Source organism: Diaporthe citri (assembly GCF_014595645.1).
Source record: "Diaporthe citri strain NFHF-8-4 chromosome Unknown scaffold_10, whole genome shotgun sequence".
NCBI lineage: Eukaryota > Fungi > Ascomycota > Sordariomycetes > Diaporthales > Diaporthaceae > Diaporthe > Diaporthe citri.
Genome location: NW_025064855.1, coordinates 1,260,983 through 1,285,339, shown reverse-complemented (window position 1 = coordinate 1,285,339; position 24,357 = coordinate 1,260,983). Strand labels below are relative to the sequence as shown.

Here is a 24,357-nt window from a genome sequence, read left to right as displayed (position 1 = left end):
TGACAAAGATTAGCGAGTACCTAGGTATGAATCAATACTCTAACTACCCTGACTGTCCCCCGTCTTCTCGCATAAAGACTTTAAGGTCGCATCGCGATCCTCTCTCACTCTCTGTGCCTTTTCTGCCTGACCGGGAATTCTCGTACATTTTGGCCAGCAAAATCAAGCCGTTCACAAGATGGGGTCCTTGTTCTCCGTCAATCTCGTGTCAACACGATAGACCTCATAAGGCACTCGATGGCCTCGGACATTGCACCCTCGCTCTCGTGCAATCTGGCCATCGTTCTGTTCACGCCCACCAGAATTCTGGGGTCCCTGATATCCTCGTTGCAGCTTTGTGGCGTCCTTGTCTCCCATCAAAAGGCGTGCGTTGGCCATGTGCAATCTCAGGTTGAAATAGTACTCGTTCTGGTGTCGGTTCTCCCTCTCGGCCTTCTCGCACATATCTTGGCCCAGATCCGCTATCTGCTCGGGACTCATGAGCCCCCCAGTTAGCAGGCGCATCATGGCGTCTGAGAGCATGTCCTGGACGATTGGATAGGCTCCGCCGAGAGCGCGGTGAATCAGATCCACGTAGGCGAGCAGTATCTTGTTCGCATACGCGACCACTTGGTCCGGCCCCATTTGGTAGAGAACCCGGAATAAAAGGCGGGCTGGATGATTTCTCGGCCACGGTAGCTCTTCCGCAACGGAGCGGAACTTTCGGAGAAGTTGCCATGCAATGGCAGGGTGTGCCTTGGCAAAGTAAAGTACCGACGTGTACATGAAGGCAAAGATCAGTGGATCATGGCGCTGTAGCTGACTATGGCATTCGTTCTGGAACCGGGTCAGGAGGAGTTGCGCCTCTCCTCCCCTGCCTTCTTTCAGTACCCACGCCGCAGACATGACTGATGTACACCATTCGGGTACTACCGTTTCATTCTTAGCGCCAGTGACTGCATCCTTAGGCCATACCCCTGACTCAAAGGAGCCATTCACCTGGTGTGAGAGCAGCTGGATGCAGTTCTCCACTACAGACAGCTCATCGGGCGGATCCATAGACCGTCGAGGCGAAGATGGTAGCTGTCGAAGCGCTTGTTGCCGAACAGATGCAGGCAACCTACTAATGTAGCTTAGGGCCCTTTCCCGGTTGACTTCTTCACTGCCCAATGCTGCTACGGCACGGTTGAAGGTCATGTTCTTCTGAATTCTCCATTGGCGGAAATGGGCCCTGTATGTCTTCGCTCTGTGGATGGAAACATCCTGTCAGTCGCTTTTGTACGAAAATCTGGGTTAAAGTGCACGTTACTTTGCTCGGAAATCGTGCTTTTCTTCCATCTCATGCATCAACAGTGGCAGCGACATATTACGGGTGATATAGCAGTGGGTAATGATCCCACGATACTGATTCCACTCGCTGCTTGACGGCGCCATCTGAGGATTCGAACTCGTATAGACCCTACTGGAATCATCTGTTGATGGGTGGAGTATTGCCCTGGTAGAGACGGGCAGGGCACATGGTCGAACCGACTTCGCAGGCACACCGCGACTTTAAGCTGGACGGTGCCCGACTGTGATCAGGCATGGCTGGCGTCCAATAGGGCTTACAGATGTGCCACCCCGGAAAGTGCATTTTTCTGGAGAACTTGGCGAAACGGGATCACAACATAGCTGCGATGCAGCTGACAGCTCGGCCATGCACCAAGATTCCTTTCTGCCTCGTGTGCAAATTCTTGGCAGACCTCTTTTGGAAAGACGATTGGCGAATTTCTGTCTGCCTCACAAGCGCCACTGCGGAAATTGATTCCGCTATCGATCTTCGGAGAATTTCCGAGCTTGTCAGCTTCGCCGCCTTGTGGGATCCCCTCCTCATCTACACCCTGAAGCGCACCAGCTTCAACCTCGACTCCGACCAGCAGTCCTTCCTGGTGGCGTTGATGGTGGCTTGTATACCGGTGTCCAAGATGGTCAAGATCTTCTTAATTGCACAAGGATCCCTGACCACTTGCATAAGCACTTAGAAGGTCGCCGGTGAGGTGGGCGTTCCCGCCCCAAGGCTGCCTGATGGTTTCTAGTTCACAGCCGTTGTGTGTCAGAGATATTCGAATCAGGTGGTTGCCTGACTGTAAGCGAGGTCTCCTGTGTCAGATTACCAATATCATCCCCTATTAATCGGGTTTGTGGTTCTCAACGTAACAGGTCTTACAACTGCTCCAACTGCCATGAATTTAGATCTGTTTGAAAACCCATGGGAACAGCAGCAGAATAGGCCAAAACAGGATACATCGCAAGAAAGCACCGCCGACATTCCTTTGGTCTCGGAACCTGTCAGCGCCATGCCTGTATCATCCCCACGCTGCAAAGGCGAGGAGCTCCACAACGTACAGGTTGTGGCAAGCTGCATCACCCGCACCAACTAGTCATTTGTGTAGAAGGCACGGCGTGGATGAGTACAGATGGTTCCACCAGTGTGTAAAACGTCAAATCTGTCTAGGGAATACTCTACTTATCGGCAATTCAGGCTCATACACGCCAACACAAGTAATTCTTTTCGTATCTGGAACCTAGTCCCACACGAGGGGGTGTTTGAAGACGGTCAAGGCAGAAAGAGCACCAGGTACGTTCACACATGCAGCACATTTACTATCGGAGCGTAGCAGTCAACGTCGCCCTACTCAGCTTTTTAAGTGCACCCACCTAGTACAAATTTTCCTTAACAATTTCCTTATAAAATAAAGTACCTTCTTAGTTAGCATAAAAGAAGCCTTGTAATTTTAAAAGCTGTAACCTTGTAGATAGCTAATTACCCTTTTAAGTGATACTTTTGAATGTTAGCCCTAGAAGCCCAGAGGGCCCTAGAGCACTCAGAGGGCCCCGGAGGGCAGGGCTCCGGAGGGCAGAGGGCTATAGAGAGCAGAGGTAATTATAAGTATATAATTTTGGCGAATAGCGGGATAATATTAGTCAGAATCGGAGGTATACCTATATTCTGGTGATATGTGCAGCCATTTTCTTGTACTGGGTGGGCGCACTTAAAAAGCTGGGTAGGGCGACGTTGACTGGGAGCGCAGTATCAACCGCCTTTGAAAGATCCAGCCGATTCGAATCGTTTCATCGTTTAGATAAGAAGGCTTTCAAGGACCAGAAGACGTTGGAATGGCAAGAGACTTTGAAAGCTTGAGTGTCCGAGGATGTCGATCCAGGTAAGGTGTTCTTTGCTCCGTTTAAGAGAGATTTCAGCCTTTGGAGCTTATCTGGTCGGCTCGTTACTGTATTGCTCGATGATACCTTCAACTGTCTTTATGCCCAGGTGTGCTCTACAAAAGCCTTTACTGCTGCCTCCAGGCAGGTTGTCATGAAGCTCGTCGTTGGTTGCACCTGATTAAGAAAGTCTCGCTCCTGTACCGCGCGTCACAAGCTGATTTTGCTAAGGTTGTGATTGTGCATATGTATGAACAGTGATAACGTTATCGGGGGATCAATCTGGCACTAAAGGGACCGTTCTCCATAACATAACTAAGAAGCCCTTCAACCTCATACCCTATCCGGCAAGATTCAAGATCAACTTTCCTTGTTCCGAGACCATGACAGACGCGTCTTTGACTTTCTCACTGACTTGACCGAAGAAATCGAAACCCCCTCGGATGACTGAGAGACACTTGGTCCGGCCGCGTTCGTCTCACCTGCTCGCCGAGTCTTCCTCTTCACAGCGATATCCACTGTTTTCGGAGGCGCCTTTCTTTCCACTTCAGAACTCATTTCCAATATCTTCTTCTCAAGTTCTGCTAGTTCCTTTTCTGCTTCAACCAGCATTTCTGTTGCTGTCTGCACGTCCTCGCTTTCTTTATCACCGATCGTCTCCAACTTCTCGTTCAAATCCTTCACATTAGCCCTCCTCTTGTCTTTGTGTTTTTCAGCCTTGTCCAGTGATTCCCTGACCTTTTCTACCTCTTCGAGCCACACAGCTTGCTTTTCCTCGGATGTTTCCACTTCTGGCTCTTACAAGGTCTTTTCCACCTCCGAGATATTTTCAAGGTCCTCTTTCACTTCCTCTCTTACCAGTTCCCGCTCATCATCTATCTCGGCACATAACTGCGGCTGAAGTGACCTCATATAAAATTGGTGAAGTTCTTTCGAGGAGATCTTGATCGACACATCTTCAAAGTCTCCTATTCTACTCGCCGCCTGTTCAGATACGAAATCTTTGAGGGAAAGGCACAACTCGCACTCTTCGACAGGATCTCCATCGCTGTCGATGAAAATCTTGATTGCAAGGTCAGTATTGGGGTATCGCAACGCATGGCATCCAGGAACTTAGCATACCTTTTGGTCAACTGTGATCTCTCGGGTCCAACGTTTGCTTGACCCGTCAAACTTGGCATTCCATACGGAGAACCACGCCTCCTTCCCGCCCTTATATATGTCATTCAAATTGATACCGATGACAGTGCGGACTTTGCCCTCGGTTCCTCTGATGTATCGATCGGCTCTTTCTGCCAATTTCAATTTGTACTGACACCATGCTACCTCAACTACGAGACCGGCAGTCCGGCCTGCTTTATAGCTGAAGGAGAGGTCTGGTTCCTGGCGAGTTTCATGGTTGACTTTCACGCGTGTGGCTAAAAAGGAGTCCATCTCTTGTGCAACCATCTTTGTCGTCTTCAGAGTGTCATCGATTTTGCAGTGTTGCCCATTTTTTACTTGACCGAGCCATTCGATGATCACTTTGTTGAGCGCCCCCGCCATGCCCTCGTGCATATGGGACGGCATGTGGACCATGAACTGTTTCTCACCTTTGCAAGGGCGAGGAATGTAGTCGTAACTATTACCCATGAGCACAGCTGCCATAATTGGGGTAGAAATCCGGTGGACTTGCCGGAGTTCCTTTTTGACATATTCCTGCAGAATACTTTTGTCCTTCCCTTCGAATTTCTTATCCTCCTCTGCCAATTTCCTCAACAGCAGTTTGTAGCCAGGCCTTTGAAGTTTCCGTTGAACCAGGTACTTTCCACCCTGTCCTACTGTCTCAACCTTGTACGTTTCGCTCTTGAGATCTTTGATCGTCTTCAGCACTCGATTTGCATCACTTTGGTCTGATGCCCGGGCAGATGCCCGAGCCCGGCCCCGATCGGATGCCAGACTGCCGGCGCTTCTGGAAGCCTGGCAGGATCTCTGCACTGAGACCCTGTCGCTCTCGTAGTCCGCCGCTGCGTCGAGGGCTGTCCCCGTCTGCCACGGAACTAACAACTGGGGGCTAGGGCCAGCTGGGGGTGACGGAAACTGGCCCGAACTGTGGAATTTCCTGGGAAAGAGGTTCAACGGTAGCTTTAGGAGCTGGCGCTTACTCTGAGGCCGAGTTGTCGTCGGTGAAGAGGGTGCTGAGGTCGATGCCTTCCGCTTGGAGGGGGTTGGGTCCGGTGTTGGAAGCCCCGGATGGATGCTAGGAACAAGACCTGGCGAACTGGGCTCTGCCTCCGGTGCCGCCACGGACCGCTCGCGCCGTGATGTTTTCAAGAATTCCTTGATGGGTCGGACAGTGGCCCGGAAGATGCGAGGGATGCTTTCGCGCCTCTTATGTGGTGTCATTTTCAACACTCACAGCCTGGCAGTTCAGCAATAGAGAACCGATTGACCTCTGGGGGTCTCAAGTTCCATTGGAGTTGGTCAAGTGGCAAGACCTGTGTAGATAAAAGGAGCGGGGTTGAGGCCGGTGAAAGCCATGATTGGGGAAAGTGGTCGGGCGACTGCATGGCTTTCCACCCACCCACCCTCCGGGAGAACACCAAAAGGACGGATGCCACATATTACTCTCTGCATGCAACCCTTGGCCTAAGGTCCAACATGTCCTTGTGCATAATGGTCTACTGCAGACTGGCCACCATTACAGCAGTGTGGTGGTTCACACCGGTCTCCAGCACTGCATGAAGAGGTAGGTGGTTGGCTCATCTTAGCAGCAATGCGAAAGGACGGACGAAATGGTCGATGCGGGCGCGAATGGGGACGAGGCAATACTGGAGGAGCACGAAAGTGGCATGGGGATGTGGAAAACACTGTACTGTTCTTCCCAGCTTCCCGTGCCAAAGGGAACGGGACATGCGTACTCCGCCGAAATCTGCAGAAGATGTTGGAGAGAGGCAAGGACTTGAAATCCAGTGAACTCATACCTGCAATACCATTTAGTTCATTTATCCCTCGGTGCTCACCGAGCCCAGCATCTAAGTACCTTACAACGGGCCTATAGCAGGAAGACATTGGTATATTTCTAGCCATCTTTTATCTATAAAATGTCTTGCTCTTGCTTGATGAGGAAGAGGATCTTGGAGAAGTGACTAATATCTAATTCAAACATTTTCAAAGCTTTATTAACTATACAAACACACTAAAGCAGCTTAGGCAATACTTCATAACTATAAGGGAAATTTGAGTGGAAACATTAAACAATATAGTAAAGCGGATTAATATAGCAAGGACAGTAAAGTTTAGTTATATACATTGACAACCAAGTGAATATCTTCTGGCTCGTGGTCTGCTCAACAAGGGTTTGGAATGCCCCTCCCCACTTTCGTTAGTCTAGCAGCCATGGCATTCGATTTGAACTGATCGATGTGAGAGAGATGAATATTGAGGAAACATGTTACTGGGAGTTAGAGGGGGCGTGTTCGGCACCGCTGAAGGGCAGCTCAAGTGCACATGATATTTACATCATAGTTTCACCTTGTAACTTGCTGTTGCTTTCAATTTCAATTTTTACAGTTGTTGATTCAGAATTTTTGAGTCCTCAGCTCTTCAACTTAAAGATCAATGAATAAACTTAGATGTGCTTGAGATTTTGCATGTGCATGTGCATGTGCATTACTTCCTTAGTTTACATGAAGACCTCTTCCATAGGAGGGAGTAGACCAAAAGACGACATTCACCTAGTTCATGGAGCCAAGTGTGCAGCGTCGTGCCGACCTGCTCACCAGCGCGAGGCCCAGCTAACCGTGTTTGCATTCTAGGTATCAAATTCAGAACTTTTCTCCAAATACAACACCCTCCGTCTTCCTCCACGAGTAATCTAGTAGCGTGGCCGTAGCAATGGACTCCTCCTCCGACACCATCACCTTCACGACGTGCAGGCTCGCGTCCAACGAGCAGGTTATTCCACCACTACTGATGACTCGCACGCCCGCCGCATTGAGCCCGGAGTCTACGAAGCGGGCCGGGATCACCGTGCCGGCCTTACCCTTGGTGCGAACAGCAGCACACTGCACGTCCTTAGTCACTTGCCCGTAAAACGCCCAGTGTGTAGTGCAGTAACGGTCGTTGAAGATACCGAGGTTGGCCGGGAACGCAGCGCCGGTGCAGACGGACCTATAAAGACTCATCAATACACTGTGTCAATCATCTATCATCGAGTAGGAGTCTGCTCACAAGAGAACTCGACGGTCGTTCCCAGACTTGCTGACGGTGTTTGCGAAGGCGGCTATGAGCCTCATGAAGGCACTATCCAATTTTGCAGCCTGCACATTCACGGCCTTGGACCCGCCCCCCGGCACAACGAGCAAATCATATTTTGTATGAGCGAGGTCTATGAGCTTGTCGTCGAGAACCACCGTGCGCTTTCTACTCGTCAGTGACATGGATCTCACTTTTGTTCATGGAACACGACTTGGTGTGGAGTCTATGCCCACCTCGACTAAGACACCTTCGATTGACTTCGTGATTTCCTTCTCTGCGGCAACCTCTATAACAAAGTGGTCACTCGTCCCAGATTTTGTCAGAATATCGTATGGCCCATTCATATCGACAGTATTGAAGCCATCGAAGAGAATAAGAAGAACTTTGAGTTTCTCGCAGCCTCCCATCTTGAGCAGTAGATAGGTATGGACGGGTCAAGTGGACAATGTCGAGTGAGAAAAGGGGAGTAGCTCGAAGGATGTAGGTGGAATCGAGTGGCTCGACGTGCTAACTTGGACGAATGCTCAAGGTGAACTTTCTGCCCCACGATTTATATCAAGAGTAGATCATTCCCAAAAGCAGTAGTGAAACACAGCTGAAGATATGTCGACCAGGAGATTCGTCCTGAGAAATGCTGTCTGAGACCAACAGAGAGGGGTGACGCACCGAAACATGTCCAATTGCGGTGAGAACGAGGCAACGAGACGGTATTTTCTCCATGAACAGTATCACATTGCTTCTGGATGTCATTGTCTCTCCCATGGCAGGAATCTAGGCTAATAATACCGGAACGGGACGTCCCAGCGCAACCACCCGTCCCACTGAGACATACCCCAAAGTGCCCAGCCACGCGTTCCTGAAAATCGTTCTTGGTGTGATGAGTGGCCTGACGACTGAAAAAGCTGGAATGGAAAAACAAGACCAAACACGAGGCCGAAATCCTCGAATGGTAACTCATAGCGCACGTGTAAAGTATAAATACGGCATCTTTTCCTTGCCAATCCAAAAGTTTATGCACCATCAAGCTCATGTTTCTACGTCCCTCAAGTCATAAGCTTTAGATTCTGAACTCATTTCCAGAAACAATTTTGTCACAAATTCTGTAGGATTTTGTGAGCTATTATATCCAATATGGTTGGAATTGTCACGAGGAAAGACATCCGGAAACTGTCTACGCCTGAGCTTGACAACCTGGTCAAAGCTTTTGCAGCGATCCAGAAGCTCGACCCAGACAATCCTGACTCTTTCTTCAGCATCGCTGGCCTCCATGGCGAGCCGTTCCGAGGAGCAGGCTATGGGAATCCGTCATGGTGGGGAGGTTACTGCAATCATGGCAATGTCCTTTTCCCGACATGGCACCGTGCTTACCTCTTCAGGCTCGAGCAGGCTCTCCAGAAACAGGTGCCCGGCGTGGCTCTACCATATTGGGATGAGACAGAGGACACAACCAACAGGCTAGATATCATCCCTGCTATCTTTCTGCAGAGATGGTACACCTTCGATGACAAAGACAAGACTAGAATAGCCAATCCTTTATTCTCGTACAAATTTCAGCGCAGCGTCGTTGACAGGCTGGCGCCGATTCCAGATGCCAACTATACTAAGCCAAAAGACTACCAAACGGTGCGCTACCCCTTCTCGGGGCTCGTGGGCCCGAAAGACAAGGAGAGGACCCGGATCCACAACGAAAGACTGGATAAGATGGGAGAGGTCGAGACGAACAAAATTCTGAACGACAACGTCAAAATGTGGCTCAACCTCGACCATTACGAGTCCAGCGACGGGGACCTTTATCCTGCAGGAGTCAAGAATAAGTACGCCGACTGCCTTAACGCGCCCAACTACACCGTCTTCTCAAACACTACCTCTGCTCAGCGTTGGAACGACGACCACTCCGATGCGACCGGCAAAGTCACTATCGTGCCCCTCGAGAGCCCTCACAACTCGATCCATTTGGCCCTTGGAGGGTTCAACGTGCCCAAACCCGGGCAGGACAACTACAGCAACTACCCCTACGCCAACGGCGACATGGGTGAAAACGACACCGCCAGTTTCGACCCAATTTTCTACTTCCACCACTGCTTCATCGACCTGACTTTCTGGAAATGGCAAGTCTTGAACCGCAAGACAGAATCTTTGGACATCATCGAGGGCTACCCTGGAACCAACTCCGTTGACAGCCAGGGACCCACCCCGGGCGTGGCCGGCGGCACGTGGCTTACCATGGATAGCCCTCTTGACCCCTTCAAGAGGCCTGGCAACGCCGGTATCACATTGACGTCGAACGACGTCGTCGATATCGCCAAGCTTGGTTACGCTTATGACGGGGTCCCGCGCGATGGAGGCCGCCACCACGGGTTCGAGTCTGCCCCTCCTTCAAGGGACCCGGCACCCGTGGTCACCGTCAGTAATATCAACCGCGCCAGCATCGGCGGCTCCTTTTTAATCTCAACATGGGCTCGCAAAGACGGCAAGGAGATTCTCGTGGGCACGGAGCCGATCCTGAGTAGGTGGCACGTGTCAGGATGCCAGAATTGCCAATCTCATCTCGAGGTGAGAGCGCACCTGCCACTCCAGGGCTGGGGCAAAGAAGATGTGGAGAAAGCCGAAAAGATTTTCGCCAGAGTTCATACCCGTAACGACACCGGGGACGACGTCAGCAACGGGCATGAGCGGGAGGGAGAAGCGGACCGTGGGCCGGTGTGCGAGATCTCTTACGGTCACCTTTCGTGAAAAGGATGCTATGCCTTACGGTGTCTCAGAATGCATAATTAACAGTGATGGAATTAAGAAAGTGAGGGGCCTTGGCCTAGCTGATAAAATGACAGGAATCATGGCTCGCTCTTACTAGACTAAATATTTGTCGATGACTTCAATAAAATTTTCCTTTGTCAGCTGCGACTAGGCTTCCAATAATAATTGAAAGTGCTCAGGAAACACAAAACACCTCGTACCTTGCCCAATTCGGAAACCAGTAACGGAGACTTTCGATAGATAAGTGACAAATGACCGCCAAAATTTGCATTCGCTGCTAGCCATATCCACTATGGGCCACTGTCTGTGGCCTAGTCCCCTGTGATCTTGAATTTGGGCGAACTTGATCCGTCCTTGAGATTGGAACAGAGATAACCATAAGTCAGGGTCTGCACATTCGGCCCACCCCTTGATTCGGCCCACTCCATACCCACGTGCACGTTAAGTCCACCCCATCACATATTACGCGTTTTCTTTATGATGGAATTTTCTCTTTTCTTTAAACTTTTAATATATCATTATTTATTAATTATAAAGCTATATATAAAAGAAGATATAAATATAGCATTTAAGGCAATTTAGGTTAGCATTAATATTTAAAAAGCTTTTTTATATTAAAGCATCTTAAGAATTATACTTTATAATTATTATTATAATGCTTAAAGTTATTTAAATACTTTAAAATTTTAAATAAAGTTATTATAAATTTAAGAAATATACTTATTTAATTAAGTAATTAATTAAGCAATATTAAGGCTATTAATAATATATTTTAAAATAAGGTTTTTTATAGCTTAAGTAGCTACTTTTTAAAAATATTAATTATCTTTTAATAAGTATTAGCTAAGGGCTTTTTTTATTAAAAATCCTAAGATTTAAAGTATATAAAGTTATTAAATAACTTTAAGCTAAGTAAATAAAGTAAAAATAAATATAATTAAAAAGTAATTTAACTTTTTTTAGTTATTAATAATTATAAATATTTACTTAAAAAATTATTATAATATTAATAAAAGGGGTATAGCTAAAAGCAAAAGAAAGAATAGCATTATTTTAAGACTTAAAGAAAAGAAGGTTATTACTTAAAAAAGCTATAAATTATATATATAAACCTTTTTTCTTAAGTATATCTTTATAATAAGCAAATTATGCCCTTTTTTTATTATTTTTAAGGGAAAGTTAGTTTAGTAATAATAATTTAAAACTCTTAAGGGTTATAAGAATTAAGAGTTTATAATAATGCTAAATAGCTAAATAAATAATATTATAATACTTAAGTAGCTATAAAAGATCTTTATCCCTTAAATAAAGCTAAATGCCCTTAAAAAGTAATATTTATTAATAATAAATAGGCATAAAAGTTATTATATTTTAAAGTTTATATAGGAATGCTTTGTATATAAGATTTATTACCTTTATTTATTATTATATACTTTATATATATTATAATTTTTTAACTTTAAGGTAGTATATAAAAAAGAAGTAAGTCTTTTAAATCTTTATATTAATAATATTTATATTAAAAAGCAATTATTTCTTTATTATTATTAAAAGGTAAGATTTATAGCACTTAAAGAAAAGTATATGCTTTTTAAATAATAAGGAATTAATTTATAATTAATTAATATAATTAAATTATTAATAAATATAATTATATTTAAAAACTTTAATAAAATAATATTTATACTTATTTTTAATAATATTATAAAAATTAAAAAACTTAAATTAATTACTTTAATATTTATTAAGCTATAAAAAAAAATTTTTTTAACTCTTAAAGCATTTTAAAAAATATAAATTGCTTTTATTAATTATAACTTATAAAAATACTTAATTATAACTTAATAATTATTTTTTAAAAAAATTTAAAAAAAATATAATAAGAAAAATTAATAATTAATAATGCTTTTATAAAAGAATTAAATCCTTAAAAATAAATTAATAGTTATAATACCTTAAAAGAAAAGAAAAGTTAAAATAAGCTTAAACTTTATATTTATTAAAATTAAATATATATATAAAGCATAAATTAATGCTAGTGTAATTAAGGATAATTTAATAAAAATAAATGCTTTTAAAGATATTATAAATGCAAAGAAATGTATTATTATAGGTGGTAATGATAATTTAGAGTAACTTTAATTAAAGGGGTGGTGTGGCGAGGAGGATCGTTTTGGTGGGCTGAATCAGGGGGTGGGCCGAAATGTGCAGACCCTGACTTAAGACAGGTCTACTCGTTCCGGCTTCCTACCTCGTCTGTAGGCTGAGTGTCCAGAACCTGTACTTAATTTCTTGCCTGGTTTGACTCATCAGGGTTTTATCAAACCGCTCGATATGGACCACTGAAATGGTAAACACCGTCTAGACCATTCGGAAAAGAAGGACGTCGAGAACGGCCCACACTGGGATATCTTGTTTACTCCTGTCCTGCCTGAACCTGGTCGCGAGATCGAGAAGCAACTGGTTCATAAGTTGGACTGGAGATTGGCACCGCTCTTTGCTGCACTTTACTTTATCGCATATCTCGACCGAAACAACATCGGCAATGCTGCCGTCGCCGGCATGACCACCAGCCTGAGGCTTACAGGCCCCAAGTATAGCACCGCCGTCAGCGTCTTCTTCGCTACCTATGTCCCTCTCGAGCTCCCAATCGTATTGGCCATGCAAAAGATGGGGCCTCATCGTGCTATCGCCCTGATGTGCTTCGGTTGGTCTGTGGTTACAATTTGGAACGGCATTCGTCAAGGACTTCGGGCAACTCCTGGCCGTGCGTGTCCTGCTGGGTATGACTGAGGCTGGGTTTTTCCCCTGCCTAAGTTTGTACATCACCATGGTCTACAAGAAAGAAGAACAAGTGAGTCTTGCCCAGTTGCCTTGCATAGCTTCCATGGTTCTCGAGGGTCTCACGCAAGGTGCCAAACCTTTTAGGGTCGCCGACTTGCCTACTTGTTCTCGTCTGTGGCTTTGGCTGTACTTGCTGGGCGGCATATCTTTCTTCGTAAGTCGACATATTCGTCACACAAATAACCGAAGAGAGACAATCATGGTAGATTGACAGTATTGTGTAAAGACCGCGGCTGTATTAGGCGACAAATGGAAACTTCGTGGCACGGTTCGTAATTCCGTTGACCCGCGTGTTACCTCGCTGCTTCTAAATATCTTCCTCAGGTCCTCTTCACTCTCGACATCTTCGCTGTCATCGGCTATGTTATCTTGCTCGCTGTTTCAGACATCCCTGGCGTCCGTTACTTCGCCTGCTACCTAATCGCAATCCCTCTTTATTGCGGACCCGGTCTCAATGGTGTTTGTAAGTCGACACTTATCTGGGCGTTGGAGAGGTATTTGCTAATGATCCTTCAGGGATAAACAACAACATGGCTCCACACTATCGACGTGCAACAGCCATTGGCATCCAACAAACCATTGGAAACATTGCTGGTATTGTAGCACCTCAGGTTTACCGCGCTGCTCCATATCGTCTTGGACATTGGTGCTCTTTGGCTTCCGTCCTGATTTCCATGGGTCTTATTGCTACCCAGGTCGGATACCTCTACATTCTCAACCGGAAGAAGTCCCATATTGGCCAAGGCGAGCGCTCCGACGATCGGAAAGAGACAACCAGTGAAGGTGATTTGGCTTTCACGTACGTGTACTAAGGTGCCTACATACGTAGTACGTAAGCAGCCTTGGAAGAATATGGGACAGGTTTTGTCCTAGATATGCTTTCAATTTCGTTAAGCTTCTCTCTCGTCTTCTTGGTCTAGCATGATTGAGCCGGATTTCCGCAAAATTGATGCTACACCCTAACAAGCGTCGGCGTACCGGCTATTGAACATATCCACAACTTATCGAACTGGATGTAGAACAACGCGTGGATGCCACTTCCCACTTGAGTTGTGACATGATTAAGTTTCCGATTCAAGAATACCAGTGGTTGTAAGCCTATTCAGAAAACGATGGTCCTGCACACTGAGTTTTGCCTGACCAGTTTCAGAAGAAAAGAATAAAAAGAAAGGGTCGCGGTTCTCTACATCTTGCCGGTCGGCTTTAAATTACTGTGAGGTACTGTTTCGGAAATTGGATTTGACGCTTTCCTTGGATGGTCCGATTCCATACCATTTCAGTAGACGTACGTGTGTGTCACCGCTTGCTGTGCTGTTGATGCGAGTAACGATTTCCAATGTTGCCATTCTAGAATATAGTCTTCTGAACACATCTGAGTCTTGACAATCCAAAAGAAGCATGTGACCTGGCGAATGTGCCATAATACTTCCATCAAGTTCCGCCTTCATTATCGCCTATTGGGGGGTGACACCGCAGCCCCAGAACACAGGTACCTCATCCTCAGACCCAGCTTCACTGCCGAGGGCTTTGCCATTTATATTGAGCGGTGCATCACCAAAGTCTGGCACATCGATGTTCTTGATACCCAGTTTTGCAACGGCTTGCCAACCCCAAGCGATTGACTCGCCATGCGTGCTTACATACGCGCGCGTGATTTCCCGTACCTTCTCGATATCTTGCAACTTGTACGACCGCATTGAGACCACGTAGACCCCATTCGTGAAAGCACCCGCCGGACATAAGGGTACTGTCGTGCGCTACATGGCGACGTTTCGATTGAGTGTGGTATGAGGTGGCATGAGACCAGCCCCGGTCAGGGCACCTTCAAAACTGAACGAGCAGCCAACGAGAAATTCCACATGGTCTGCTATCCACTCTGATGCAATGTCTGGGCATGCAGACTTAATGAGTGCTGAGTCGGCGTACACGTTGTAACGCGGGATGTCGTGACGAATGTCAACGTCACTAAGAACGGCAGAAGCGGAAAGTCCAGGAAGATATGACTTGAAAGAGAAGAAGTTGCCAGACTCTGAGGATTCTGCAATCAAGGGACACGGGACCGGATTGCGTTGGCAGAGGAGCCGAAAGTCGGCCGCGTAGCGTGAGTGGAGGACCAGAAGATTGGCCTGTAGATAGCCTGGCGCAAGACCAGACGTTGGAGTCGACCAGAGGCTGGCACGCGCAGCTAAGCGAACATCACGTCCAGTCTTCAAAGTCGCCCCCAAAGGAGCTCTGGACGGATCTGCGATAGGATTCAAAGTCATCTGGAGTAAGAGATCAAAGCAAACTAAGCGATGGAAGGCTGGTCATCTAGCATATCCAACCTCAACGCTGCAAGTCTTCCGCATAGGAGTGTCTGAAACGTGATATACTCGGCTTCCAGACAAGAGGACCTATTAGAGAGCCACGGAGGCGCAACCCCGCGTCTGGGCCCTCAGACGATGCGTCGTATCTCGGCAAAACAAATCGTGGCAGCGGAGCCAGGCGTGAGATATCGCGCACCTTCAGTTGACAAGACGCTCGACCGCGGAGTTGCAGCGCCGTCGCTACCAACAAACGCAACCCCAACTCTCGCTTTTGTTGTTCGCCACCACTGTAATCTGCGGTTGACGAGATCATATCTCTCGACAGGACAGGATGCCGCTTCCGATAAGAGGACCACTTTCTCGTAAAGAACGCATCCAAGTACATGATAGAAGCTTCCGCTCTTATATGGCCAACCTCTCCTTTCCAATTTTCGAGACTAGGCTCAATAGGTCGCCCGATCCTCAGGATGCGCGGTTTCTTTCGACCGCAACGGGGTCTTCATAATCGAATAGTCAAACCTCCGATCGACATATTTCAACACCTCCGGATCCATGTTATTAGTGTTAACTCCCATCTGATACCCTCCTCCCTCAGTAAGAGGACGCCGAAGCGGCCACCAATAGCACCTACACGGCATGAGTTCTCAATCTCTTGCAAGAGGGATTACTTGACTCACATGCATCCACAATTATCGCAGAAATTAAAAGATGTGTCTCGGTCTCCCCAGATGTACTGCTTAGTTATTGCGCCTGGCCTCGTTTCGATCTTGACCTCGTCTACATGGTAGTAGCCCCATGCGGCGCCGTAGCGCCTGCATATGGAGCATTGACAGACATTGACATGTTCAGGCAGTCGTGGAACTGTGACTGTGATGGCGCCGCAGTGGCAGCTGGAGCGGATTGAAGTGTTGTTACCCGCCATTTTTTTAGTCTGTTCGTGTGTGATCTGGGTTGTAAGGCGAGAAGATGTTGCAACTCGGAATTGTCGAGGGTTGTCTGTCTGATCAGAACGAAGCGGACCCGATTTATATACTGTAGCGTTTCATCCCAATTGCCCCGCAGAGTGGTGGAGGAAGGATCGCTTGAAGATGGCAGATTGGTAGCTAATGTTGAGGAAGATCAATCATCTGGGTAGTGCTCATGAAAGTCATCATTCATGATGCGCAGTGGCTTCACAATAGCTCAGCGTGAACTCGACACTGCCGTCAGCACACACAAGATAGTATCGGCCACCTTCCTTTGCAGGCTAGCCTTTCCGGAGCGGAACAAAATTGTGCCGTCGACAGCGCATCACATCCTTTTAGCGTGAACGTCCTGTTGACCTGACACAGCGACACAAGTCCTCGAAGCCAGCGAGCAGACCTCAAGGAGGAAGTCATGGGCGACCCACAATCCGTTGCGGCTAGTGTGGCCGGCTTGCTGTCTCTCGGCCTACAGAGTACAAAATACCTTTAAAAGTACTACACCGCGTGCCGAGATCAACATGGGATCTCGCCAGAATCGCAGACCAATTCGGCGGCCTTCTCGAATCCCTGCAAGTACAAAGTATTGAAAGTTTCATCATCCACAGTGAGGACACTGTACGTTTTGCAGGTTGAGTTGAGCAATGCCAGAATCAACAGCTCAATGGAGCGCTGTAATCCCTGAAATGACATACAAGAAGGTATTCAAGAGAACGATCAGCGGGAAATCTCGCAAATTAAGATTCGATATTCTCAAGAAGTCACTATTCAATTCTTTTCGAAGTAAAGCTGTACTAAGAGGTGTCATAGTTCTAGGGCCTTTTCCGGCTGGGACACAGGCGTCTGAATTTCCGGGTAGCAGCTGAACAGCGGGTTGCTCGCATTGTAATTCACGCCTTGGTGAACTTGCATCAAGTTGTGCGGGTCCACCTGCTGCTTTATAGACTGTAGCCTTTCATAGTTCTCCTCGCCCCAAAAAGCCGAGATGTGGTCAGGCTCGAATGTGTCGCCCTCGTTCATGTAAGCTCCACTGCCTGGTGTCAGATACCTGAGTGGGTCCATCGCAGCAGTCACATTCCGGAATATGGCGTCGACTTGGTCCACAGATGTCTTTGAAGAGTCCCAACTCGTGCTTATGATAACGTGCCAGGTTGAGCTGCGCCAGGCCGGCGTGATGGCGCTGTCGCTGTCCTGGGTCGCGCGCGATGGCGTTGTCAGTAGCAACATGAGGCGGAACGTCACCGGCCTGGTGGGTGAACTGAGGTCGAGGAGCATCTCTGTGAGCGCCGCTTGATTGTCCTTTCCTTCGAATCGCTTGCTTGGGATTAATCGAGATGCCTCCGCGAAACCGACTCCACCTCGAGCCACGTCGCTATTTTTGATTTTGTCTTCGTATAGTTCGTAAAATGACTGGTAAGTCGTGACTTGGACGGTCGCCCCAAGCTGTGTTGCTAGGTCCAACAATGGTTGTAGAGAAGCATTCGCTGCGGCTGCGTTGAGGAGTGGATTCATGAGCCACACCGGAAATGTCGTGCCCGGAATGATGTAACCTCCCCAACCAGACTCAAACCATGAGTTCGCATTTTCCACCATTACTGTAAGCACGTGTCGTTGTGATTCTTTATCCAGCCCGAAGAATGTGATGTTGGCCCATTGTATCGTCAGCTGAGGACGGGCCAATGTTGACATCTCCATGATGACGCCAAACGTGCCCCCGCCGCCGCCACGCAACGCAAAGAAAATATCTCGGTTTTGGCAGTGATTAGCCGTCACGTACGTCCCATTAGGTAACACAACACGCAGTTGTTGCACGTTGTCCACCCCAAGACCGTACACTGGCGACAGGGTGCTGTGCCCACCCCCAGAAATCCAGCCACCCCCTGGGTGGACTGTAGGAGCTGAGCCGCCAATGATGGTCACGTTGTTCTGGTGTGCAAATTTGTACAATCCATCAAAGTCCTCGCCCGTACCGAACGTAACAACGTCGCCAACTGACTGGCTACAACCTTCAGGGATGAAGCTCTTCTCCAGCGTCGGCGCCGGTGTATAGTTGTTAACCCACAGAGCCAAGGAGCCGGCACCGGCGCTGCGGCCTTTGTAATCATGGCCACTGTTCTTCACCACTATCGGCACCTTCTGATCTGCAGCAAATCGCAGAGTCTGCTGGACATCCTCGACCGAGCTTGCGTTAACATAGTAGAGGGGGAGGTTGCCTTGACTGCAAGGTTGGCTCGGGTCAATTTCATTTGCTGGAGACAAGGGACATCCAACTCCGGTACTCTGGCAGATATCCCAATTTCCCTACGAGCTACGGTCAGTAAGTGGAGGTCATAAAATCTCGACACGTCGTACCTGAGTGTATCCGCCAATTTGAGTCGTGAGAAATGTCATGTTTTTCTGGTTTGCCACGACATTGGCGCATGCCGCTTCGTCTGGGCTCCGCGGCTTGCCATTAAAGTTGTCATAGCATGGGAGACCGACGGGTAATGTGGCAAATAGTTGCCCTCCAACCGATTTGTTGAGAGCCTGCCAGTCTTCAGGTGATACCCGCGAGATTGGTGAGCCATCTCCTGTAGCCAAAAGTCCTGCAGAGGTATGGCACAGGTCGAAAATGATCAGCAAGGCTACCTTAGCATGGCGGGAGGTCCACATCGTGATGAATGGGTGCAGAGAAAACTCGGTGGCCTGAAACCCGCCGCAGAATGTGTCGATAAGCCTTTCGTGAGGAATTTATGAAGCTCCGGTGTTTATATCAGCTGCCTGACTGTCTCAGTGAGACACGAGAACGTGGTTGTTTCACCTCCAAGACAACCGGTATCTGGCAACAGATCAACGTACACTCAACTCACTGGCTGCACCTGCTGCTGGAATTAAATGTTAGCATATGCCCTTCAGCTCAAGCAGTCGTTGCATCATCTTACGGGGGGCTGCTTCCGGATAATAGCAACTAACTTGAGTTGATCACACCCTTGCAAAGGTGTTGTTCGCGTGACAGGACCGTGGGTAGGGAGGCTCAAGGAGTGTAAGTAGGAGGATAGCTTTCACAATTTGCGTTGAAGACCAAGGAGCTCAATATTGTTCAGGCAGAAGCGAATGTAAGCACGGAAAAGCGGGGACATGGGCTTTCCATGGTCAGAAAACAAATCCTGATCCTTCAATCCACCAAGCCAACCCCGGATAGAGTAAGCCTCATTAGGCTTTAAACTAAATTCGCTTCTCAATATGTGACCAGGACTTTTGTAGCGGACACCCGGATCAAATTCAAGATCAGCTAAGCAGAATAACGGTTTTCTCATCTCATTGGGAAGTATTGATTTCATCAATCCCGAGGTCTCGGGCTTGGTGGCCTTAATGCCGACTCCAATACAAGGGAGGCAGTCTAGTCGTGCCTCAAGTAATAAGACGCCACCCATTACATAACGCATATTCACAGTCTACAAAACATCTGGGCTGCTAAGTATAACAGGCCCTCGAGACCATTACCGAAGAAAGCTTGAGAACAACGTGAGAGAAGCAACAACTTACCGAGGGCTTGGCGTGTCAGGTATCTGAGCCGAAGACAAGAGTAGCGAACTTATCTGGCTGTGGCGGGCTTCGGGGCCGGCCTTGGCGCGGCCGGCCACTGCCGAGAGTGGACGGGAAACGCCTCGACTACAAAGCCAGTAAACATAGGCTCCACTGGAGTGGGTACCACAAAAAGTAGGCAAAAACATACAGCACCGGGTATTCGCTGGTCGTCACCGACCCAACTACTAATCCAGCGATCAGAGGCTTGACTATGGGAGAGCGGACGGGATCCCGTATTTTCCTCTGTCTATGGCCGTATGTGCTTAAAATGGTGTTGTGCTAACTTATATTTGATGACACAATCCCCGAGCTTCATGGTGGTAATGACATGGTTACCTCGACAACTAACCATGTCGGGAGTAACGGCGTGTGGGCAAGTCGCAGTTCTAGGCGCAAACGCGCCCGCGAATCGTGAAGAAAAACAAAACTACCACATTATAATGTGTCTGTTCAGACAGAAAAGACCGAATGCGTGTTTGTCTAAAGAAGGGAAGCTATCTAGGACTATTTATGCGCGGCCTTTTCGGCCCGAAGCGATGCGGCTGGGTGGCACAGCGGTACGGGAGTCAGCGTACGCCCACCCAGCTTCTACAGTACGCCCACCCAGCTTCCAGCGTTGGCCCACCCAGTATAAGGAAATTGGCTGCACGCGCATTAAAATGCAAGTACTGCGGGGTTCTTAATAAGCCAGGGTAGCTATTTTCTAATTTAAGCAATACTTTAAAAATATAAGCCTAAAAAGCCTAAAGGGCCCTAGAGCCCCCAGAGGGCCCCAGAGCCCCCAGAGGGCCCCAGAGCCCCCAGAGGGCCCCCGAGCCCCCAGAGGGCCCAGAGGGCCCCAGAGCCCCCAGAGCGCCCCCGAGCCCCCAGAGCCCCCAGAGCCCCCAGAGCGCTCAGAGCGCCTAGAGGGCTGCGAGGGAGCAGAGGGCCGCGAGGGCGTAGAGGCCGTAGAGGGCGTAGAGGGCTGCAAAGGGCGCAGAGGGCGCAGAGGGCGTAGAGGGCTGCAGAGGGCGCAGAGGGCCGAAGAGGGCGTAAAGGGCCGAAGTAACTTTTAAGTTGCAAATAAAGGGGTAGCTATAAGACCCCTTTAGGGTAGCTATGGGACCCCTTTGGAATAGCTATAGCTATGCTTTATTAATAACCCCGCAGTATTAGCATTTTATAGCGTATGCAGCCAATTTTCTTTGTACTGGGTGGGCCAACGCTGGAAGCTGGGTGGGCGTACTGTAGAAGCTGGGTGGGCGTACGCTGACTCGCGGTACGGTCCTACAAGCTTTTCTTGGCTGGGGCTTGATGTAGACAGTGCACTCAGCCCCGTCCGGCAGTAGCCTCCGAATGAGATCATCACTGCCGTCGTAATAAATCGGTAAGACGACAGGACAACGTGCAAACTGATTTATAATATACAAAGAGTCGCAATCCGAAGAGAGACGACTTTTGGTCTGCTGCACACCGTGGGCCGAAGAGCAGGGCCAGGGCTGAGTGTCGAAAAAATGAGAAGGCCGACAGAAAACGAAGACCAGGGGAAAGACACGCCGGTAGGCTGCCCAACAGATTTCAAAGGTAGAATGCGCGTTAATCGTGGGAGTACTCTATACCTAGGCAAGTATAATTTGCATCGGAATACTATATGCATAAGTAAAAGATCAAATTATGAAGAGCTTATATTATAATATCTAGTAACCTATCATTATTGTTTTCGGATTCTCCTTCAAGATGTACTTGTCTTGCCCGGATCTAAAAGGTCATCAGTTCAGTGGTCACCTTCTCCATTCTGAAGAAAAGAGGTACGCCAATGATGGCGATACTTCGAGGCCTCGAGAGAGCACATCCAGCGGGATAGAGGGCGCTCTACGCCATGACAAAGCCGGCGTCACTTCAGAGAACAGCCTTGCATGTGAATACGAGGTCGATCTCGCGGGTAGAAGCCATGATACGTATCGGCGATAATGAGAATAAAAGGAAGATATCGGGATGGCCCAGCGACGCCGATCTTGTCCGTAAGATTTCCTGGGCATGTGACCGATGGTGTCCATCACTACGCCGGCACCAGACCACACACTACCGTACACTGCCTGGAAGATGTATTCGACTGGGTTGTTTGTACATATGCCAAATTAGCGGTGGAAAGACGGGATGCCAGGTGGAGTCTGCAAGGATATTTTCGACGGTGAGCTAAAATATGACAAGCAGTGAAAGCTCATCAGCCACACAGATTTCTGCAGAGTGTAGTCGACATGATCTTCGACGTGGGGCGGGGCTCAGGCTGGTCCGTGAGGCAAGTCACCCCCCTTTGATCGCATTTTATAGGGAGGGGGATGGATGTTTCTTGAAACCAGCGCGTGCATAGACGGCCATCAATCAAGATGAAAGTTCGAATAGGTGAAATCCTACCAGAACCTATTTGACCAGTGGGTGTGTCCATGACAGCATCCAACGAAAAGAGTGGAGCCATGCCAAGTATGTTCATTGTGGCAGGTAAAATAATAATACAGGTGAATGAAATAGAAATTCCAAAAGTCAAATGTCTCCAAAGACAACCGGTGCAAAAACGAAACGCACATGGAATATCCTCTGAAAGGCTTAGGGCAAGGGCACAAGAGGATATGCGCTCGGAAGCACCAGTGAAGCCGACAGTTCCACCCAGCGCAGGTAGAGCGGAAGACGGAGCCTATCTCCGGGTGACGTAGGCCGGCACATCGCTAGCCAGCCTTGGAAGCGCACGGGGAGGTAGGCTTTGCGGCGGCCGCTGCAGACCGAGTAACGGTTGACAAGGTCGTCTGCGCCTGGTCCTTGTTGGTCACCGAGAACCCATCCACAGTGCCGTTGGCACCGCCCGACACGCTGCTGGCGCGGCTGCTGCTCGACCCGCCGGCCCACACGGCAGGGCCGGGCATGGTCAGGGCCTTGTAGCCGTTGTAGATGCTGAAGCTCACGTAGGGGTCGGTGTACTTGTATGCGCCCGGGAACTGCACCAACGGGCCGGGGGTGCCGCTGCCGCCCCCGGTAGCCTTGACCTGGAGGCAAGACACGAAGTGCTCAGACTCGTTCATGAACGACTTGTGGATGCCTGATAGATGTTATATTAGACACAGTCGACGAACACGATGTGAGGTGAATTCATCCAAAATGGCCTACCAATGTGCTCAAAGCGCACGAGGTACTCGCCCGAGGGAGTGTCGCTGGGGATAGTGGCGGTAAGGGTGTTCATGTCCCAGGTGCACCATGCGTCCTTGGTGAAGTCGCCGCTTTCGTTGCAAACGCCTGTCTCGCCAATCTTGAACCAGTCGCCGGAACCATCGTAGGTCTTGACGTCCCCACCGGGGGCCTTGGACATGTAGTACAGGGCGGGTCCTATATCAGTATAGGGGGTCAATCAACGCAACTTGGGCAAATGCCAAATGGCCGTGGGGAAAAGCACTCACCCGGATGCTGCATGGTGGCGCCGACGCCAAGCTGCACAGTCACGTCGCTGCCCGCGGCGACCTCAAGGACGTCCGTCTTGGCGGCGTTGGTGAAGGCTCCCTGGTTGCATCTGCTGCCGTCGATGAAAGAGTTATCACGAATGTCTTCGGCAGGGTTTTCCGACCACTTGATCGGGTTGTACTTGGTAGCACGGGTGAAGTCTCTGATGTACTGGAAGGAAGTTCCTGCAGCACCATTTTCAACGACGGAATCGAAGAAGTACTGGGCCGAGGCCACCTGGGCCAGGGCAAGGACAGCGGCGGGAGAAAGTCTCATGTTGACGAATGGCTAGTTTTGCGGAATGAAACGAATGTCACAGGTCAACTGAACCAGAGAGAGTAAGAATCGAAATGGTTCAAGGAACGAACGTGTTGCTCAGATGAGTGTGTGCTACCAAGAATGGAGACATATTGTACGAGATGCGCACTTCAAGGCGGCTTAGACGTCTAGAAGCCCAGCATCCAAATGGGAGGTCACTGTCCACTGCAATATCGAGGTGCTCGAAATATTCCAGTGCTGATGCCGCGGAGCCTGCCCCTGTCAGTTAGCGTGGTTGTCAATGTCAAGCGTCTACAGGTCTCTCGGCACTCCCTCAAGGTAACCAATATGTAACGCATCCGCGAAAGAACTTCGTGATCGATCAGGGTGGCTGGGTCCGGAGGATCTCCGCCGACGGGTAGTAGCTTATCAGGGAAACGCGGGACAACGTAGGCAAGTGGACATGGAAACGCTCGTGTTGTTGTCCAGGGCATGGTAAACTTGATGTGTAGTGGCACACCCAGGGCTTGAGCGCAATTGACATGTGCGAAATCAGGACGATTCGCGATGATGTCATCCGTGACAAACGGCCGTTGTGATGTCAAGTCAAATGGGACCCAAGACTTCAAGCAGGCTCGGGGTATTCTGTGACTCATCTTGTGTTTGCATCCTATAGCTCTACCACGTAGACTCTCCATAGGAGGAATGATTAAGGCCCGGGTTCCTCACCATTCACTTAAGGAATTGATGACCTGAGTCAGCCAATGGAATTGACAAAGCTA

General features: G+C 48.6%; 8 protein-coding genes across 8 annotated transcripts; 3 read left to right on the top strand and 5 right to left on the bottom strand.

Moving 5' to 3' along the window:
- Positions 1-171: 171 nt before the first annotated feature.
- INS49_003551 (uncharacterized protein) lies at positions 172-624 on the bottom strand (the record flags this gene model as incomplete). The annotated part of the gene is made up of 1 exon (XM_043164345.1): positions 172-624. One exon carries the CDS (start codon positions 622-624, stop codon positions 172-174), a length of 453 nt encoding a protein of 150 aa, XP_043019110.1.
- Positions 625-1,655: 1,031 nt separating this feature from the next.
- Positions 1,656-2,000, top strand: INS49_003550 (uncharacterized protein; the record flags this gene model as incomplete). The annotated part of the gene is made up of 1 exon (XM_043164344.1): positions 1,656-2,000. The coding sequence occupies one exon, from the start codon at positions 1,656-1,658 to the stop codon at positions 1,998-2,000; it is 345 nt and encodes a 114-aa protein (XP_043019109.1).
- A 1,978-nt stretch (positions 2,001-3,978) lies between these two features.
- On the bottom strand, positions 3,979-5,565 carry INS49_003549 (uncharacterized protein; the record flags this gene model as incomplete). The annotated part of the gene is made up of 2 exons (XM_043164343.1): positions 3,979-4,242; positions 4,303-5,565. 2 exons carry the CDS (start codon positions 5,563-5,565, stop codon positions 3,979-3,981), a joined length of 1,527 nt encoding a protein of 508 aa, XP_043019108.1.
- Positions 5,566-6,986: 1,421 nt separating this feature from the next.
- On the bottom strand, positions 6,987-7,826 carry INS49_003548 (uncharacterized protein; the record flags this gene model as incomplete). Its single annotated transcript, XM_043164342.1, has 3 exons — positions 6,987-7,332; positions 7,393-7,580; positions 7,653-7,826. The coding sequence occupies 3 exons, from the start codon at positions 7,824-7,826 to the stop codon at positions 6,987-6,989; spliced, it is 708 nt and encodes a 235-aa protein (XP_043019107.1).
- A 724-nt stretch (positions 7,827-8,550) lies between these two features.
- INS49_003547 (uncharacterized protein) lies at positions 8,551-10,152 on the top strand (the record flags this gene model as incomplete). Its single annotated transcript, XM_043164341.1, has 1 exon — positions 8,551-10,152. One exon carries the CDS (start codon positions 8,551-8,553, stop codon positions 10,150-10,152), a length of 1,602 nt encoding a protein of 533 aa, XP_043019106.1.
- A 2,851-nt stretch (positions 10,153-13,003) lies between these two features.
- Positions 13,004-13,829, top strand: INS49_003546 (uncharacterized protein; the record flags this gene model as incomplete). Its single annotated transcript, XM_043164340.1, has 4 exons — positions 13,004-13,171; positions 13,244-13,285; positions 13,342-13,480; positions 13,534-13,829. 4 exons carry the CDS (start codon positions 13,004-13,006, stop codon positions 13,827-13,829), a joined length of 645 nt encoding a protein of 214 aa, XP_043019105.1.
- Positions 13,830-17,089: 3,260 nt separating this feature from the next.
- INS49_003545 (uncharacterized protein) lies at positions 17,090-18,676 on the bottom strand (the record flags this gene model as incomplete). Its single annotated transcript, XM_043164339.1, has 2 exons — positions 17,090-18,586; positions 18,638-18,676. The coding sequence occupies 2 exons, from the start codon at positions 18,674-18,676 to the stop codon at positions 17,090-17,092; spliced, it is 1,536 nt and encodes a 511-aa protein (XP_043019104.1).
- A 3,878-nt stretch (positions 18,677-22,554) lies between these two features.
- On the bottom strand, positions 22,555-23,593 carry INS49_003544 (uncharacterized protein; the record flags this gene model as incomplete). Its single annotated transcript, XM_043164338.1, has 3 exons — positions 22,555-22,922; positions 22,991-23,206; positions 23,278-23,593. 3 exons carry the CDS (start codon positions 23,591-23,593, stop codon positions 22,555-22,557), a joined length of 900 nt encoding a protein of 299 aa, XP_043019103.1.
- Between the last annotated feature and the right edge of the window lie 764 nt (positions 23,594-24,357).